The sequence below is a fragment of the Prosopis cineraria genome, unplaced genomic scaffold, assembly GCF_029017545.1.
Source record: "Prosopis cineraria cultivar Desert tree isolate PC_DT_omini unplaced genomic scaffold, ASM2901754v1 PC1, whole genome shotgun sequence".
Taxonomy (NCBI): Eukaryota; Viridiplantae; Streptophyta; class Magnoliopsida; order Fabales; family Fabaceae; genus Prosopis; species Prosopis cineraria.
Window position 1 is genome coordinate 48,129,754 of NW_026555332.1, and position 21,127 is coordinate 48,150,880.

The 21,127-nt window shown below is 29.3% G+C and overlaps 1 protein-coding gene across 1 annotated transcript; it reads right to left on the minus strand.

Annotated features, from left to right (window-relative positions):
- Positions 1-8,960: 8,960 nt before the first annotated feature.
- On the minus strand, positions 8,961-11,297 carry LOC129302153 (cytochrome P450 94C1-like). The gene is made up of 2 exons (XM_054940832.1): positions 11,205-11,297; positions 8,961-10,923 (listed from the first exon to the last, which is right to left on the minus strand). Exons 1-2 carry the CDS (start codon positions 11,295-11,297, stop codon positions 9,454-9,456), a joined length of 1,563 nt encoding a protein of 520 aa, XP_054796807.1. The 3' UTR covers positions 8,961-9,453.
- Positions 11,298-21,127: the final 9,830 nt, after the last annotated feature.

Consider the following 21,127-nt stretch of genomic DNA (forward strand, 5'->3'; position numbering starts at 1 on the left):
ATAATTAATAATTTTTTGTATTTTATACTTATAAAATTATGAATATTTGATAGAATTCCAACATTGACCGACATCAATTTTCTCCTTTTATTGGTGAAATTTAAGTTGACTTATTGTAATGGACTTTAGACATGTTGAATATTGTTCAATTTGAATCATTTGTATTGTAATTGAAATACTTTTTGGTTTTACTAGAGATTGTTGTGGATTTATAATTGTTGTTGTTGAGATACATTTTATATAATTATAAGTAATTTTATTATGTTAATTGGATTTATTATGTTGAAATAAATTGTTGTCTCTTATAAATGAAAAGGAAAAAACCAAATGAGATATTGGACAAGATCGAGACTAGTCTCCTAATTTTACTATATCAACCTAATCCTATTCGATTACGGGTTCTACTAGGGCCAAATCAAACTATGGGTTGCATAACTCAACTCTTTTTATAAAAAGGACCAGACTTCATGTTAGGTCAAAATCTTATCAATTCAATCTTTTTGTGCAACCTTACCCTTTGATAACCAAATTAATCTATTTTAAAGGCTAAAATTATGATTGTGTGAAAATATATTCAAACACTTCTCTTATATGTCAAAATTAATTATGAATTCAAAATCATGGCTTTTTAAAAAATATTCAAACATCTATATTATATATGACAAAATCAATCATAAATCTAAAATCATGAATTTAATTCTTAAAAATATTCAAACACCTTTATACATGCTAAAATCAATTATAAACCAAAAAACATGTTTTGCGAAATAGTTTATATAATTTTTAGAAAAGTATAACTAAAAAATTGAATTGAAGAAAAAATAATGGCAGTTTGTGAGATAGCTGGGACTTTAGATTTATAATTAATTTTGAAATGTATAACAAGTGTTTGATATTTTAAGGAAATCATGATTTTGGATTCAAAATTAATTTTAAATGCAACATGGGTGTTTAAATATATTTTTACAAAAACATGATTTTACATGATTTTCAATCCTACTTTTTCAATTTTAATTAAAATAGATCTTATTAATTAATTTTTTAAATTAATTATACATAACATAATTAATTATATTCAAAATCAATTATATTAATTAATTTTTTTCATAATCAATCCTTTCTAACGTAAACCTAAATGAGAGTATATCATTAAAGGACCCAAGAAGAAATTGATGATTAAGACTCTAAAGGAAGGGAAAACATCAAATGGAATACGATGGTACACATCACATTGGCTGGTGGTAATGGAACGAGATTGAGGCAACCTTATCCCATGTTTCATTTTAAAAAATGAATGAGAATTGAATTTTTATCTCATATCTCGTCTTCTCTTAAAAGTTATCACGTCTTGTCCGAGGTTGAGGCATCTCGACTAAGCAGAGAAATGTGAAAGAGGGGTTTGGATAATAGCATTTCACTACAACAAATTTGATAATATTTGATGGCTAATAATTATTATATATACATCCCTATATTTGATAGTTATTATAGCCATTAAATATGGCTATACTTGATAGTTATACAAATAGTTGTCAAATATTTTATAGCAAATTTTTTTTCTTAAATGTAGGAGCTGCTTCTTGAGTAGCCCCTTACAATAAAAGTTTCATATAACAAAAAAACATAATTAAATAAAAGAAATTATATTTATGAAATTATAAAATCTAGTGCATTATAAATAACAATCGTATAATTGAAAAGAGATCAATCACTTGGACTCTTTCTATGCAAAAGAATATCCTACAAATACTGAGTTCTAAAAGAAATTCTATTGATAACAAATTTTCAAATGTGACCATTTTGCATTACATTCAGATTAATTTCTTCATGCCCTAATGTTTCCTACATTTCAATCTATAGAATATTCAATCAACATCATTCCAAAAACTTTAAAAACAAATGAAAAGAGAGAGAATAATAATAGTAATACCTTGGATGGAAAATTGAAAAAAGTCCTCCTACTCATTACTTCAATGTGTATCTTTTCATATAGAGGCAGTAATTCGAGCCAAATCCAATGGACTAGCCCGAACTCATCCCAAAAAAAGTTAGGTATGAACTTGGCTATATGAGTTTTTTTAAGAAGGTACGATACTTTAAATTCAATCTGAATAAGTCCGACCATTGAATTTTTTAACTCTATATATATATAGAGTTGGTAATTTTCACTAAATCTAACGAGTCAGCCTAAACCCGATTGAAAAGAGTTAGGGCCGAACTTGACTATATGAATTTTTAAGAGGATTGGATATTTCAAACTCAATTCAAATAAGCCTTGCTCGAATTGAGTCTGACCGAAATGAACTGACATGCCTAAATTACCGGCTCTATTCTCGTGTAAAGGAGGTTCCTCCAGCATAAATGGCTGACTGAGCTTAAAAAATGGACAAGATATTTTACCATTTTTGTCTCACCCCCAAGAGAGCAATTTGCGACAGATGTTTACGGACAAGTTCTTCTAATTCTAGACAGCTGATTGCCATGACAAGCAAAGGAAAATAACATGAGGGGACAATGAGCAATGATATAGCAGATATAGCAACACGAAGCGATAGGAGTTGCCGTAAGGTTGAAGGAACAGTGGATCTAAAAACTAGGATTAGGAAGAACTTGAAGGAAAAAAGCACAATGAGATTCAGAGAAAGCGCGCAGGGTCAGAAGAAAAAGATGCAGTTATGAATTGCCAAAATAATAAACTAAATTAATTTATTTGATGGTTAAATAGCTTAACAATCAAATAAATTCTTTCTTAAATTTTCTGTATTTGACGTTTGACGGTTGTTATATTTAACTGTTCAATTTTTTCATCTAATATTTAATGATTTTATAAATAACTATCAAATATATATTTTCTCATCCTCTACCTTAGCTTATATGACATTTTTTAATTTAATTGTCAAATATTAAGTGTCAGATAAGATCATTTTTATAATAGTGTTTATTAAATTATATAGCTTGTTAATTTCAAAAATCAAACAGTGTACATAAATTCAACCACTGAGTTGCTTTTAAAATAAAAGAATACAATCACAATAATCATGATTCAAATCAAATACACAATAACTACAAATAACCCCATACTACAAGCATTATAAAAGCAACATAATCATTAAATTATATAACTTAAGTGAGTAAATGATTATGTAAAAGAAAATAAAATGAATAAATAAAAATATATATACCATGGCTCTATCTATACAAATAAAGTATTAAATATTACTGAAATAACATAAAATAATAATAATATATTCAGCATGAAATAAGACATTCGTGATAGTGATTTCATATCCTGTACCATTCCAAACATATTTTTGTCTCATCTTGCAAAATCTCATCCCATTTTTTTGGATTGGATCGAGACAAACCCAGTTTAATATGATTGGGATGACTACGGGCTCATTGAGATGTGAAGAAATATGAACACTTGCAGCAATAGCTGAGCAGAGAAACAAGTACACATAAACGCACGCGACGCATGCACTCCCAAGCTACTCATCGCTCACACATCAATTTGTATCCCTTTGTTGAGGGGGGAACAATAAAGAGAACAATTTTGTTCCCTCACTACAGTTTGGAGTTACTCTCTCAATATGTGATCCGCCGAGGCTGTAAATTGATCAAAGATCGGTTGAAAGCCTTTTAGCCACGTCAGAAACATTTTCATAATTAAACTCTCCCTTTTCTTTCTCTCTGTGCATTACTTATTTATGGGAAACAATTAAATGGACAACTTTGTTTCCGAGCTGCCATAGTTTTGATACTAAGGACCCGTTCCGTTCAATCCCATCACCGGCGTGTAATTGTAGTGTAGGGTGATTAAGATTGCATAACCACTCACGTGAGTGTATTTTAGATTTTTAATTAGTCAATTTCTGTTTTTTTTTGTAATGTACATATACATGTGTGTATAGCAGTTTTTTTATACTATTATACATATAATATACATGCAACAAATTAACTAAGTTTTTCATTGTATGTGAAACACGCAAGACACGAATACAATTTTGCATGTCAAACCAAATGAGCACCATGATATTCATCACTTTCTGATGAGATCTGAATCATCCAGGTTCAAAACTTTTAATTTGTAAATTTATTTAAAAATATTTGTTGAGAAGTGCCAATAAGGAAATTATGTTTATTTTTGATATTTTATTAAAATAAAAAATTATAGTTATTATAAAAATTATAAAAAAATTAATATCAAATCTATATCATCTATATTAAATATAGACCATCCAAATTATTGATGAGCAAATTTATTTAAAATTTTTGTAATTTTTTTAATAAATGAATTATCAAAAATAAAATAAATGATGCAGAGTAGGCTTCCTGTCTTAATGACCGTCGATCCACTAGAGGATATTTTATTTTCTGTGGTGATATACTAGTGTCTTGGTCTTCTAAGAAACAAAGTGTTGTAGCTAGATTTCGTGCCAAGTTAAAGTATAAAGCTTTTGCTCATACAGCTTTTGAGTTGATGTGGCTTCGATCTCTTTTCGATGAATTGGGACTATTCTCGAGTGACTTGGGTAATATGGTGTGATAATATCTTAACAGCTGCTTTGGCTTATAATCCTGTGTTTCATGCTTGAACGAAACATATCGATACACTCTTTATTCATAATTTAGTTCTTGCAAAGAAGATAGCTATTAGGTTTGTTCCAACTGAAGGTCAAATAGTAGATATTCAAACAAAGCCATTGACATCTTCACATTTTCTTTCTTTAAAAAAAAAAAACTCAGCTTATCAATAGTAACCTCTCGTTTGCAGGGGCATGACAAAAATACTAGTCAAGCCCAAAGCAAGGTCCAAGATCATACACAGTCCAATAACTCAAGATAATAAAAAGCCTGATAGATTTATTTTCTCGTATGTATTTCACTGTTGTATTTTCTATTCATTTATGTTTGTAATAGTATAGAACCAGTGACATGGCCTTTTTACTGTAACAACCTGCTCTATAAATGATGAGATTTTCACTGTGGCCGCCTACGTTGAGCGAGTCATTTCTCATGTTGTGATATTTTCTTGATTAGGAATCAATACGATGGTGAGAGGTTCTTGGTGCATTGGCGGAAACTTCAATGGGACTCTCTCTATACATGATCATCGATCTAATATGCAAACAAGTAGCTTTATTGATCGTGAGTTGAGTGTTTAGGCAGAGGAGTTGGCTTTGTCAGACTTAGGTTGTTTTAGGCCTTATTTCACCTTGAAGAGGAGATGTAGTGAAAGTAGGTTGGATAGAATTCTTGTTAACTTTGAATTCCTTACTACTTATCTGAAGGCTTCTATGCTGCATCTTCCTTTCTTTAAGTCTAATCATCAAACTATGCTGCTCCCTTTGGGAGAAGATGGTAATAGAAATGCTAGCAGGGAAGCTCCTTTTTGTTTTGTTGCATCTTGGAATCTTCATGAGAAGTTTTCTTGCTAGTTTTTTGGAAGAGGCATGGCGTGGTGATAAGATAATATTAGCCATACTACTTCATAATTGTGGGTTTGGAGCCGAGAGGTATACAGGCATTTGGGTTGAAAATGAAGACACCTTTAAACAAGCTTTAAGACCATAATAACTTATCCCATAAGCGATTCAATCAACAATCTATAGACCTCCTTCTCTAAAAACTTTGGCGTGAACTTAAAGAAGTTTTAATTCAAGAAGAGCTCATTTGGGCTCAGAAGTCTAAGTGTAATTTCTATGTTCTTAGAGATAGAAATTCGAAATACTTTCATGCTAGGATAAATGCTAGAAGACAAAGAAAAAAAATTGAGGCCTTGAAGAGTGATATGGAACTTGGATTTTTGAGAAAGGAGAAATTAAGGTTAATGCTTTATCATTTATCATAATTTGTTCCGAGAAGATGGTTGTAATTCTTATTATTAGTTTGGTCCCTTTTCCTATCCAAAAATTAGAGAATGTGCAGGAGATATCCTCTTTGGGGAATGCAGTAACAGGAGACAAAATTCATCAGGCTATCTTTAACATGGGTAATCTTCAGTCTCCTTACCTTGTGGTTTGAGTGCTGTCTTTTATTAGAATCAGTGGAATTTAGCAGGTACTTCTATTACTAACTTTGTTCAAGTGGCTTTCAAGAATCCTTCCATTATTGAAGAAGTTAATGGTACTTTCCTTGTCCTTGTTCCTAAAAAAGATCAAGCTGAAACAATCCATGATTTTCACCCTATTAGCCTTTATAACGTTATATACAAGGCTATAATAAAAGTTGCTGCTAATAGGATTAAGGGAATTTTGCCTTTCATTATTTCTCCTAATAAAAATGGTTTTGTTCCTGGTAGATTGGGCTTAAATAAGGTTATTCTTGCACTGAAAGTTGTTCACTCTATGAGGACAATAAAGGGTAAGAGGGGATTTATGACTATCAAGATTGACTTTAAGAAAGTTTATGTCAGGCTCCGATGGAGTTTCATTATGCAATGCGTTATGAACTTAAGCTCCTACCTTATATTTTAAACGTGGTTCGAAAATGCATCACATCACTTATTATGCAAAATCTGTGGGAAGAAAGACTCAAGATTTCTTTCCATTGTGAGGCATTTGGCAAGGTTATCCTATATCTCTGTATCTTTTTTGTCATTTGTATTGAAAAATTGGCTTACTAGGTACAAGAAGAGATTCATAAGAAAAATTAGAAGTTCATCAAACTCAACAAAGTTGGTCCACTTATTTTGCATAGTTACTTTACAGATGATCTTATTATTTTTGCGAAGGCTTTTAAGGACCACGTGGAAGTGATCAGGAGATGCTTGGATACTTCCTGCAATGTTTCTAGCCAGAAAGTTAGTCAAAGCAAGACACGTCTTCTTTTTAAATAATGAAAATCATATGCATATTGCCCAACTGCGTGAACAGCTTGGGTTTCTCTTTTACATCTGATCTCAAAAAATATTTAGGAGTTCCTTTGCACTATGATAGAATTAAAAAAGATACATATCAGTACATGGTGGATAAAGTCAAAACAAAACTAACTAATTTGAAGGCAAACTCTCTTTCACTAATAAGCAGACACACAATTGTCACCTCTGTTGTGCAAGCAATTCCTTTGTATCCTGTGCAGAGATGTGCGCTCCCTTTAGCTGCCTATGGTGATTTGGAGAAAAGTACTAGATGATTTCTTTAGGTATCTACTGATGAAAAAAAAAATAAGAATTCATCTTGTAGCTTGGCCTAAGGTTTGCAAAGAGAAGAGGAAGGGCGTAGATTGGGAATTTGGCATGTGAGACTTCAAAACAAGGCTTTTATGATGAGGGTAGGATGGGGATTAATGAAGAACAAAGATGCTTTATGGGCTCAAGTAGTTAGAAGTAAATATAAGTGTGGGGCTGGTTAATCCCAGAGATTGTGTGGAGGTTAAATCCATGCGGTTTTCTATCATCAAACCGAGTATTATCTCTAGTTTTTTTCAATTGTAATATGTGAAATTGGTGCTCTTTAAACATCAATGCAACAATGGGGTAGGAAGCAGAGAATTAGAAGGAATTATTTGTTGTTATGTGCTGGCTCCTTTGGAAATGAAGAAATGAGCAAATTTTTGAAAATATTAGTACTGTCGTCAACGACTTTATATGAAGGCTAAGGCTATTGTTTCTAGCTATCATGAGGCACATCTAAGCCTAAAACAAGTTAATCTCCAAGGAGCTATGACGAATGAAGGGAATCCTCCTACGTTACAAGAAGTTTGGAGATGGTTCGTGTTGATAGAGCTTATTCTCACTTTAGTGATGATACGAGTTGTGGGGTTATTATTAAAGATAATTATCACTCACCTCTGGAAACTTTTATGCTTAAACTTCTGGATAGAGATCCTCTTATTGGTAAACTATGAGCTTGTCTTATGGGGCTTTGGCGAGCATGGGACAGGGGGACATTGAAAGGTGTGCTTGAGAAATGACTCTTTGAAGGCCCTCAATCTAATTAAGGGTGGGAATAGCGATACTCATGGTAGTTGGAACTTGATCCTCCAATGTCACAATGTGTTGTCTCGTAATTGGGTTGTTGAGCTTGGCTTTGTTAGAAGAGAGCCTAATATGGACACTTATTATCTTACAGAGTGTGCTATGGCACTGTCGCCTGAGCTTCATTTTCTACCTTTAGAGGATCTACTACTGTTTTGTAGACAGGCTGTTTGCTTTTTGTATTCTTCGTTTATTAAAAAAAAACACAAAAGTAGAATAGTATAAAATCTGCATCAATAACAAAAGCCCCGTTTCGTTATTAGAATAGATTAAAAAATAAAATAAAAATAAACTAAATCACCCTTACTCTTATGATAAGTATAATAAAATTCATTAATGTATACTATAAATATGAGAATTATCACACTTTTCAAAATTTTATAAATCATGATTTCTAACCTATAAATTAAATTATCCTTTTCTTTTATGAATGTGCTCACCGATTGCCTTTAATCATATTATGTTTACTTTTATTTTTTTAATCTATTCCATTCAATTTATTTCTAATAAGCAAACAGGATTAAAGTGTTTGATAAACAGCTTGAAAATTCAGCCTTCCCAGTTCCTATCTGAGAGTCAAAATAAAACGGAAATTAAAATGTTAAAATAAAATCATTTGTTAATAGAAAGTCTGAACTACCCTTTGTCTTCCAGAATTAGATTTTCTCATGTCTTTGTCATGGGGCACTCTCCTGCATGCCCCATGACATTTTGCCCAAGTCCCAAAAAACACATGTGGTATGACGGTAAATTCTTCGTAAACACAAGTCCCAAAAAAACATTTTGCCCACTGGTGGAAAGACCAGTTGTCAGAGGACACTGGTGAGAAGATGCAACAGGAGAGACATTTTGCCCTTCGCCTCCTTCCACTCTCCCAACTATTGAAACTATCATATAAACTTTAACTTAATTTCTTATATTACACGCACACACTATATGCAAATTATTCTTTACACCTTTACACACATAAAGCACATATACATAAGAATAAATTAATATAACCTGTACAATATAGTATCTGCATTAATCATATATACAAGTTTCTTCATGAGCCATATATTCGCTCTCTCTCAAGTCTTAACTGAGGTCTACAAATACAATGCAAACATGAGTATTAACTGTTGTGGCGCACTAAACAAACTGTTGAATCAAAGGAGGATGATTATGCACATGCACAGTCAAAAAACAACAGCTACAGAGAGCTCCAACAACGTTTGTAGTCCATTAATTTAGAATAATCAAGAGATTCCACCGACACCAAGACATTCTGCTTCTGTTGCAAGGGTCCAGTGATATGGCCACTGCAATGCCTCCCCAGTCACTTTCCCCCGTCATCAATCATCAAATACACCCCACATGGTGCACGAAAAACAATGGCGTTTTCTCTGCTAGTCTTTTGTTTGATTCATGACACCCTCCTAGCTACCAAACTATGCTACATGGACCATATTATATGTAAATTAATTACCAGAGTACTATAGACTATGATGCTCAACTTCACGTACCAGTACGGGAAGCCCACATCTGAAAGTGGCCGTGAGTCCAGGAGAGAACCTTGGGGTGTGACTAGGAGACACCAATTCGATCTGGAATCGTCGGAGCAATGAAAGTGCCACGCTTTTGAGCTCCACCATGGCCATCTCTTTGCCCAAGCACACCCTTAGGCCGGCTTGGAAAACCGGGTACTTGAACGGATTTTCTGGGTAAAACTGCCCATCCCTCAACCACCGTTCGGGTTTGAATTCAAAGCAATCTGGACCCCAAATTTCCTCCAACCGACCCATGGCATATGGATGGTAAGTAACCCTAGTTCCACTTTTCACGGCCGTCCCATCGGGCAACACATCGTCTTTTAAGCAGAACTTTGAATCAAATTGGATCGGAGGGTAAAGCCTCATGCTTTCGTACGCTGCCGCTTGTAAATAGTGCAGTTGCCGCAACTGTTCCAGGCTCGTGAGCTCTTTTTGGGGTCCGATTAATTTGTCTGCTTCGCGCCGAATCGCTGATTCTACTTCTGGGTGTTTGGCCAGTAGCCAGAAGAAACTGGTCAGTGCTGAAGCCACCGTGTCACGACCAGCCAATAGGAAGCTTATAACAATATCTCTCAAGTACGTGTCGTCGTGTACAGTGGTCATGAACTGTGATAGCAAATCTTTTTGAGCGGAAAACCCGATTTTTCGCTTTTGCCTTATCACCTCTTTGGCTAACAGATTAATCATTCTGATCGCTTTTTTGAGTCTCTTCTCGCTGCCCAGATTGAGCATCCTTTTGATCTTCCACACCAAAGGGGAAACTGCCATCGCTCTCTCTGCTGATAACTTGGAAGCCAGGTCAAAGGAATCGGCGAACTCCGACATGGGCAGAGACAACTCTAGGCACTTAGGGTCAAGCCCGAAGGAGAATCGACAAATGCTATCAAACGAGAATCTTCTAAAAACATCTTGTAAATCCAAAACGCTGTCTTGCTTTGACAACAGAAGTGGGATGAGGCGATGTTGGATTTCACAGTTGACAATCTCAAAAGCGAAGGATCTGACGGAGGACTTGTTAAGCTCCAAGCTGGCCATCTTTTTCTGAAACTTCCATAGTTCGCCGTCTACGTTGAAAATACCTCGCCCTAGGAAATCGCCCAGGATCATGGAAAAAGTTCTCCCTTTTGGGAAATTATTAAATTTTGTCTTCAGCATGTACTCGACGTTTTCTGGGTTCGCGGTGATCGTGTTCCCAAGAACGTGGATGTGGATGGTTTTAGCAGGGGAGTTTCGAAGAAGGTGAGCCAACCAATCGCAAAGATTAGGAAAGTTTTTTGACCAGCTTGAAGTGAGATAAGACTGGCAAGTTTCGCAGCTACAGAGAGCGTTGAGCTTGGGAAGTAACGAATGTGAGAGAGACAGGAGCGAGAAAGTTAAGAAGATGATGGTGGTGGTTGAAAAAATAGGTAAGAGCTAAAGAAAACACAGAAAGGCTGAAAGGAGGCCCCAAGTTCCATAGTGATGGATAATATTTTGGATAAAGATAAACAGAGGAATTAGGGACGGAAGGATAGGGAAGAAGAGAAAGTAGAAGGACTGCCATTGGCTGTGATGTAATGGCTATATATACGTGGGATTGATTTCATATAGAAACTGTTTTCATCATTAAATATACAACATTATCATTATATTATAGTATTATAATTAGTGGTATATACAGATTATTACATACTGTATTAGTATAAGAGTATTACATTATAGAGTCCAGTATAAGGAGTAGACTGTAGAGCATTGTTGTAGTGTAATGAAGAAAGAAACGAAGAAACCGTGCACTGACTAGAAAGCATAGTTTCCAAGACCCATGATGTATTGTCCTGTGTGCTGCATCAGTACATCGATCATATATTTACCTCACGTGTTTTAATGTGAGGGTCAGCCTCTTACACACACACGCGCACACATTGGTTTGAATCTGTGGGATGCATTCCAGCCCCACCGCACGATCATTGATATTCGATCTCTGCCAATCACGAAGTGGGGAATGGGGCGCATCTGCTGTGAATAATGCTTTAATCCAGAGATCGACCAACCATATGGAATTTTTTTCCACAAAAAAAATAATTATACTTTGGAGTCATAGAGACATATATAAACGTTTTGAAATATCGTAAGAAATAGATTATGGCCCCACGTCTAAGCTTTCATATTTTATAAATAATGCAGTTTTTATATATCTGTTTATATATTGATGATTATTGATATTAATGATATATCCAAGAATACACAAATGATGATATCGATTACTATTTGCCAAACGAGGTGTGTACAACTGCAAAATTTACAACAGCGGTTTCCACTTTCATTTTTCTAACTAAGCTTTAATTTCAGAATTTATAAATCTTTCACGATGTACAACTGATTTGCATAGTATTTTGATTTTTTTTTTTGGTAAGTCGAAAATAAAGCTAATATTTTGATTTTTATAACGAAGCTCTTAGAATTTTCAAATTTTCAGACATTTTATAATTGTTTGATTTCTAATTAAATTATAGTATCATTAAATTAAGAAAAAATGACGGATTAATTACAAGAGCGTTTTATCCAGATATTTAATTTTAAACAATTATTATAATTAATTTTTTAAACTATGTGAGTTAATTAAGATTTACTTTTATTTGAAAACAGATTAAATACGTGCTAAAATGCACAAACACAATTTTATCAAGTTGCTTTTTTTAATATTAGTAGTCCCTGTCTGCGTGACTTCATAAATTATGGTCTTTTAATGTCATTTTTTTGGATTCTATAGTCCTCCAACGTCATTCTCTTACAGCTACAAGCTTCATTCAAGGCTGCAGATTTCCTTTTTTTAAAAAAAAAATAAGCAGATTTCCTTTAAATGCAACTTCCTCTTTCTTTTTTTTGACCACTAAATGCAACTTCCTCTTTAAATTTGTCTTTTATAAATGGACCAAAACATTCAAATAATGTAGCACTCGTGTACTACACAGGAACCCTAGTAAGATACTAAATCCTGAGTGATATGTACTGATTAGCCTTATTTCTTTTCTATTTTTCCTCAATTAAATGACTTTTTGAAAAGCGTATCCTATGATAACTTTTAGTCATTTTAATTTTAACATTATTATTTTTAAATAATTTTTATCAATTATTATTATTTTACAAAAAATTAAATTTAATAAGTTAACATTTAAAAATATTTTATCAATATTATTTAAAAGTTCAAGATAAATTTTTTTATGATAAAACTAACTGTGTTAGAATTAAATAATTAAAGTATGCAAAGATCAAAATAAAATATTGTATAAAGTTAAAAAATTAAAAGAATATTTTAGCACTTTAATTTTTATAAAGCTATTTTTAAAAAATAATTAATTATACCTAAAACCCTGAGCTAAGGCTTGCATCTAGGGGGACAAAATAAATGTAATTAAGATTTATAAACAGGAAATGACGGGGCAGTATATGTTTATGCGTGAGTCCAAGATTCCGAATTTCAAATTCAAATGCACGTTTCTCAGAATAATAGATCGACTAGGCTACCAAACTTGGAAAAAGTATTACTCTTTTTATTTAAAAATATAAAATATTTTTAAAAAAATTAAATATTTAAAAATATAAAATATTTTTAGTGTTTGAATATATAATTATTACATTTTTACTAAAAGTACTTCTAATAAATAAATTATTTTATATTTATTTTAGAATATAAAACCCTATTAAATAGAGATAAATATAAAAAGATAGTATTAATTTAAAAATAAATAATTACTTTAAAAATAATAATTGTGATGGAACTAAAATTGTAATAACATAAATAAATTTATCATCATTTTTCATTTTAAAAAAATTATATTGAATAAGTTAGTATAGTTTTTTATTATAAGTATGCTCTTCATATTTTATTTAAATTATCAAAATATTATATATCTAGTGTTTGAACCCAAATATTTTTATTTAGTTCAGAAGATATAAAATAGCAAGAGTAGAGGGTACAAAGTTATAAAATTTATATACCCCACTCATAATTTTTTTCAAAGTTTGGGGGCGCATTTGCACTCCTCAAGCTAATGTGGCTATGCTCTAACATATCTTTTGGATATGTTGAGTGATCAATATAAAAAATTTTTATAACGTAAAATATAATAAATCAGTCACACTGTACATTAATAATAAATTTTTTGTATATCAGTGTAAATCTACCACACTTTCAAATTTGTTAAATTTTGGTTCATATTTTTTGGGTACAATACTTTTTTCAACTAATGGACTAATTTATCTTATTATTAATTGTTGGAGTATTTTATTTTTAAAACATGTAGGGATATATTAAATGGAATAAAGTTAAAAATTTATTAAATTTTAAAATGTAATTAATAAAATTTAGTGCTTTTCTTAGTTCTGATAAAGCATGTTGAAAATGGCTAATACATATAAGGGAAAAGGGTAAAGTTATTTTCATATAGCTTCCAGCAATTTAATTCATGCAGTTGTTGACTTGATGCCTCTGTCACCGGTAACTGCAGACAATTCCAATTTAACTCTAACTTGGCTTAGTAGTTGTAATCATTAATCATTAAGTATACTGCCCTAGTGTTATGTACTCTCTTTAATTCTTTTTATATGTTATTTCTAATTGCTTTACCAAAATTAATGATAAGTGATTAGATTACTGAGATTGTCTCCAAATGAAATAAGTTTCCCTACTTACCCTTGATAAATGCTTTAAAAGCATTTGTTCTCTCGTATAACTTTTTATTCTCTACTCATCAAAAATTGTGAAAGGATATGTTTGAAAAAATTCATTAATAATTCATTTTTTTAATGCAGAATGGCTTATAGAAAGGATGATGAATTTCTTCTAAAATATTTTCCTCAACTTTTGAAAGTGGTATAATCTTGCTCCTATCATTAACAATTGCTAACTTTGACTGCTCATTAGCTAGAAATTAATAAGAAAAAATCTTTAAAATAACCAAAAAGTTACAATAAAGAATCCAGAAATTATAAAAAAATGACCAACTATTTTTGTCTAGTCATTTTCTATAATTTTTGAGATATTTTTCTATCATTTTTTGATCAACTAATGATCAATATTAACTTTTATTAACTGTATAAATCAAATTACACTATTTTCAAAAGTTAGGAAAGTAATTTGTGTAATAAATGAGTTCAAGTCCATAGTGCTATTGAACATAAAGTTTAATAAGTAATTTGATCATTTATTCTATATTTAATGTAGAAAAAATAGAAAATTGGTTTAATTTTTAAACAAAGTTAATTAATAATAACGTTTTTCTTCATTGTGGTAAAAATGCCAAGATTGGTTGATGGATAGAACTATAAAAAGTAAACTGATAAAATGCTTAATAAAAAAAAATTGGACAAGAAATGCTTATTTTAAAGAAAAAATATATGTGCAGGTCTGTATAGTTTCACTCAACTTTAAATTAGGTCCCTATAGCTTATTTTGTTTTAATTAAACTCTTATAATTTAATCAATTAAATTTTTTAATACTTAAAAGTTAAAATCCTTAAATTTTTCTTTAAAAAATAAAATTAAGAACCTTTATTTTTTATTAAATGATTATACGACTTTATAATTAACTACTTAATTTTTATAACTCAAATTTATATAATTAGGTTGTTTTCTAAATAATTACTACTAGAAAAAAAAGAAATTACTGATGAAAAAAATCAGTACAACCCATCACCAATTTTAGATTTGATGACCAATCATCCCTCACAATTTTAGTGACAAAAAGAATCTGCATTGCCTCATGTCAAACAAAAATCTCTATCTTTTCTTATGCATTTTTTGCTAATTGAGCTATAATTAATGACTTTTCAATTTTAATATGCAAAATTATATATATACACACACACACTACTTAATTCAATACATATATTTAAGTTAATATATTTTTAAAATATTTTTGTTAGTATTTAAATATGTTGACAAATATATTGGCATATATACACACTAACGCATGTAAAAATATAAATCAATATACATATTATTTAATATCAATTAATATATATTATGAAAAAAATTTTTTTTATATCAATTTATATCATCCATATTAAAATTAAAATATTTTCATATTATAAAATTTTATTTTTACAATAAAATTTACATAATAAAAGATAAAACTATTTGTTATGCTTTCATATCATTTTATATTGTGTATTTTATTATAATAAAACAAAAAAATACTTGTCTTGTTATTTAAATTGGTGATTTTTATTTTTTTTCATATAAATTATATATATATATATGTATATATTATATTTTTTATTTTTATAAAGTATTTAAGCATATTTTATTAATTTTTAAATTAAAAATACATGTCGCTACTCACTAGTATAAAGATTTAGTGATAGAAGCTGTTGACAAATTTAAACTTGTTATTAAATTTATGATATTTAATTAAAATGTGATGACATCCTATATCTATTACTAATTTATATAATCTGTGATAGATTTTAGCTTCTCACAAAATTTTTGTCATTAATTCTAATAATTAATAACAAATTGGAGATTCATCACTAATTTTAATTTCTTTAGTAGTATGTATTTTTTATACATATAGAATTTTCACAAAAAATTAATAATTATAAATAATGCATGAAATTGAATTTTTTTTAATTCTAGCAAAATATATTAAATTAAATTTTCTATAAACTCCAAAAATATTTTTGTTTTGTGTTCATTATTAGCTAAAATGGCTTGATTAACAGAAAATAAACTGTAGGGACCTAATTAAAAATTGAGTTAAATTATAAAGACTTACAAATATATTTTCCTTAATTTAGATGATTCCTGTTTTATTCCCAAATATATCATCCTTGTTTGAACCAAAACCAGAGCATTAGGCCCTACTACAAAATATTCCAAAACCTAAACCAAAGCAAGTGGAACTCAACCCAAATACAATTTAGCATGATGGAACTCCCTCTAGATAGTTATAGGTGAACAATTATTTGCTCCTACTAGCACTAAACTCAAGTTTAGAAAAAAAGTGTGCCACTATCATTTGTTATAAATAGGTAACGAGCATGTAACTCATCTCACTTGACACTGTCAAATTTATACCTGGCTTGCCTAGTGTAATTACTTAAGTCTCGACCTTGTGTCGTCTTCATCCTAACCTAGTGTGACTTTCTCTCTCCATGCAAACCCAGCTCTTCAGGCTAGTTTTCCAAACTTGATTGTGTCTATGCATTCATGAGGGCACCTCATTATATTATCCTTTCCAACAGGGGTGAAGTTAAGAATTTTTATTAGGGGAGGTCAAGATGACAAAGTATATATGATAATTAAAAAAAAGTTTAATATTACATCACTGATATAATATAAATATTTTAACATATATATTTATATTTAATTTTACACATGTATACCAATATATATTTATATATTAAGTTTTGCTCGTCGATTTTTTATGGTATAAAAATTATTAATTATTTTGTTCATGATAAATGTTTTAGCAATTTTCTTCTAAATATGAATTATTATTAAATTGATACAAATTTTATCATCCCTATAAACATTAAATGATTTAAATATATCATTAAAATTTAAAGTTCTGTTTCATGTATCAGGCTATATTATTTGCTTTGAATTTACTATTTAATTTTTTTAATTGATACATGTAGGAAACAAATATATCAACACATCAATAATGCTCAATTGTCATAAAATCTGTATGTCAATGAGATCAAAATATATCAGAGTAAAAATCATCAGTATTGTAAATTTTAATAGCTTGATTATTTCAAAAAAGGTAATTTTTTTAGAAGAATATCTTCACCAAACCTCTTAACTTCTGGCTAAGTAATTTTATAATAAATATCAAGCACCTAGCATTCAATATATCTTGAAATTTTTATTGTAATGTTTGACAAAGTTTATTAATAATAATTCTTACTATTTATTTTATTAAATATAAAATGAAAGCAAAATAAAAACAATATTAATACTTTAAGAACATGCATAATATTATCTTGTTAAAAATAAGTAGATCTTATGACAACTATGTCTTTAAACTACTGAAATAGTTGCTTTATACATATATAATTAAAATAAAAATTTTATCCAGTACTTCATAACTTCTATAATGTGCCAACTTAAAAATTAAAAATATATAACCTCTACATTTTACTAAGAAAAAAATTAAAAAGTTAGGGGGCTGTGGCCCTTACTAGTCCCCCTCCCTCCACCCTTGCTTTTCAATCAATGCTATTGAGCCCTATGTTCCTTTACAGAGCTCTTGCTCACAGGTCACTTAACTTTCTAAAATATTTGTGATAAAGAATATTGGGAACTCATTTCAATCATTTGACTGCAACTCACTCTTTTGATGACATGCTCTTCTAGTATGTTTGGCATATTTGAATATCCTAAGGGTAGCAATGCTCCGACCCTTTCACAAAAAATTGAACTAACAATTGTATAATAATATTGGCTTGGTAGTTACTCCCTTCGGATTAAAATATAGGATATTGGTAACTAATTCATGGTTCTAAAAAAATATTAGTTGAAACCTTAACTTCTTAATTTTTTTACATATTTCCAATTATACCCTCATTGAATAATCTATATAAGTTCCTTGATAATAACAATTAAAATTTTAATAAATCATTTTTTTCAAAAAGAATGATAAATGAAATGGGGCATAGTTGAAAAAATAATTATAAAAATTACCTAATGACATATTCTTTTCCTCCCTCCAATCCTTATCATAAGGACTTGTTAATTATTACTCCATCTGTTTAAAAATATAAGGTATTTTTTGAGGAGTTAAATGTTAAAAAATGTAAGGTATTTTTAGTTTTTTGATGTATAATCATTGCCTTTTTTTAAAAGTGCCTGTATTGATAATAACTTTATATTTATTATAAGGTGTTTAATAAGAGTAAATATAAAAATATAAGATTAGTTTAAAAGTAGGTAACTATTTTATTGAGAGTGAGATTCATTAAAAATAATTTATATTCTTGAACGGAGTAAGTACATAGATTAAAATATTAATTAAAATTAAATAGTTGTGTGTAAAAATATCCATTAAAATTACTCGCTTGATGAACAAATTGAAATAAGATTGATATGCAAGAGCAGTGAAGAAAAGACGTTTTTCATAAACGAGCAATAAATATTTTGTTAATTTTGTACGATGGGCCAATTCTCGTAAAAATCTATCCTGTATATAAGATTAAAAGCTTGACAGGAAAAAATAAAAAACAGGGACTAAAAGGATACTCCTTTCAATCTCATTTGTAAGATACATTTTAAATTATTTATTTAATTTTATTTATAAATCATGATGTAATCTTTAGGTAATATTTAAAATGTATTTTTGATATTACTTTTTATAAAAAAAGTAGCATAATATTAATTTTAAATTTTTATCTGAAGGTATATTTAAAATTTTATACACTTTTTTTTAATCTTTTTGCATTAATATTGACAAGGTTATCCGGAATGAATTAAAAAAAAATGGAGGAAGCATATATCCTGTAAAGGAATTGACTTGTAGTGGGGTGGGAGAGGCAATGCGTCATCTCCTTCAAAAATGCATGCAATAAACAGAAAAGTTCATTTGTAATTTCAAATTATCATCCTATGAGATGGATTAGGGACAACAAACTGGGACTGGCTTGGTTTCATCATATAAAAAATACTCACCAATAAGGGCCAGTCCAACTTACAAGGATTTGGCTCATGACCAAGGTCATAAAATCAAATTTTATTATTAATATAAGAACCTTATAAATGACTGATTTATAAATACTTTTATAAGTATTTTTTAAATTTCAAAGCATGTCTTGAATTTTGTGAGTCTCAAAATTCAACTTATCTAATTTTTTTTTATCAAAAGAAATATTCAAAACCAAACTGTACATGTAATTGGAGATTGGAGATGATGGATTAGCACCAGTTAAAATTATCAAGAGAATGACAATAGAATTTCAAAGGAGAAAACTAAGGACATCCAGGTCTCCGACAAAATTTTATGAAAAATGATTTGTAAATATTATTTTAGATAGTTGTAAAAAAGAATTTCAACTATAAATTAAAAGTTACACTTAGAATTTAAATATTTAATTGTCATTAGAATTCCTAAATTTATAATTGTCTTGTTTGGCAAAAAGAATTTGCCATTACTTGAATTAATTACTTACAATTTATCTGTCATAAAATCTAATAAAGAACTTAATTATCATTAATTTTAACTTTTAAAACTTAAGTGCTATTCTTTCAAAATTGTTTTGAACATAAGTCTTCTTTGCGGAAACCGATTTTGTAATGAATTAGGTGGGCTCCTCCATAGGATGAAGTTCAACGAATATAAGTTGTTCAAACAGACACTCGAGATTAGCCCAGCTAGGTTGACAATTCTGTTCCATCTCTGTAGTTAAATCTCCACAAATGGTTATTTTTCGTTACTTTTAACTAAGTTAAAATATATTTTAAGTTTTTTAACTTTATATAAAATTTTAATTTGTTCCTTTAATTTTGTAAAGTATGTTTTTAGTTATTTAGTCCTAATATTTTTAGTTTCAAATAATTATTTTTATATTAATTATTGTTATTTTGACAAAAATTAAACTTAATATGTCAATATTTATAAATATTTTGTCAATATTTAAAAGTTTAAATATAAATTTATTGAAATAAAATTAACAGTGTTAAGATTAAAGATTAAAAATATATTATATAAAATCAAAAGATTAAAAAGAAATGTCACGTAAAACTAAAAGATCAAATGTATATTTCAAACACGGTCCCTGCTATTTTCAGAAGATCGTTTTATTCCATCTCTCTGAAGCTTTCCCTTTTAAAAACCGTCTAAATATAAATTCGTACGTCTTGATGAGAGAAACCAATAATCCTTGTAGCGAAAATCAACAGGTTCAGTAAAGGAGCTAGGTCCAATTATATGCACTCCTTCGTTATAATTTATAAGACATTATTAAGTATATTTAACACAGATATTTTTGACAAAACAATGTTATGTCATCCATATCTTTTTAATATTACTTTTTTAATTGTATTTTTTATAAGTGAAATATTAAATGAAGAGTATTTTTTAAAATTTATATTTATATTTTAAAAAATAAAATTGTAAAATATTTTTAATAATTTTTATTAGTACATGTAATTTTATATAAAAATATTGTGTAGATTGTGAATAATGGAGTACCTTTAAATTATATATGTAAAAAAAACAGGATAGGATTGCAATAATTTACATCAAAAGTAGAGGTGATAATTTAGATGAACAGACTCGAGCTTGGCTCAAAAAGTTTGACTTCTTAAAAATTCAAATAATCAAGCTTAGCTTAAAATTCTTTTAGATTTGGACAGCCCAAATACCCGAATTGAAATTATTTTTAATTAAATTTTTTATTTAAAATTAATTATTTTATTAATATTTTTTTAGATACTTAAATGATCTATAGGACTCAAATATATGAAATTTTAATATAAAATAATTTAAAATTTAAAAAATTAATTAATATTTATGATATTATATATATCTTTTAAAGATATAATTTTTTTTATTCAGGGATTCAGGTTTGATTTTGGCCCAATTTTTTTTAGCCTATTTGGACTGAAAGCATCTTTTTTTTTTTTTTTGTTTAAAGCTTA

What these genes read in the sequence shown, in the direction of transcription:
- LOC129302153 (XM_054940832.1), bottom strand. Translation starts at nt 11,297, where the DNA reads ATGCTTTCTAGTCAGTGCACGGTTTCTTCGTTTCTTTCTTCATTACAC. An exon ending in CTTATACTGGACTCTATAAT is followed by an intron (nt 10,924 to 11,204) that starts GTAATACTCTTA and finishes TGTTTTCTTTAG; the next exon opens with CTCTTACCTATTTTTTCAAC.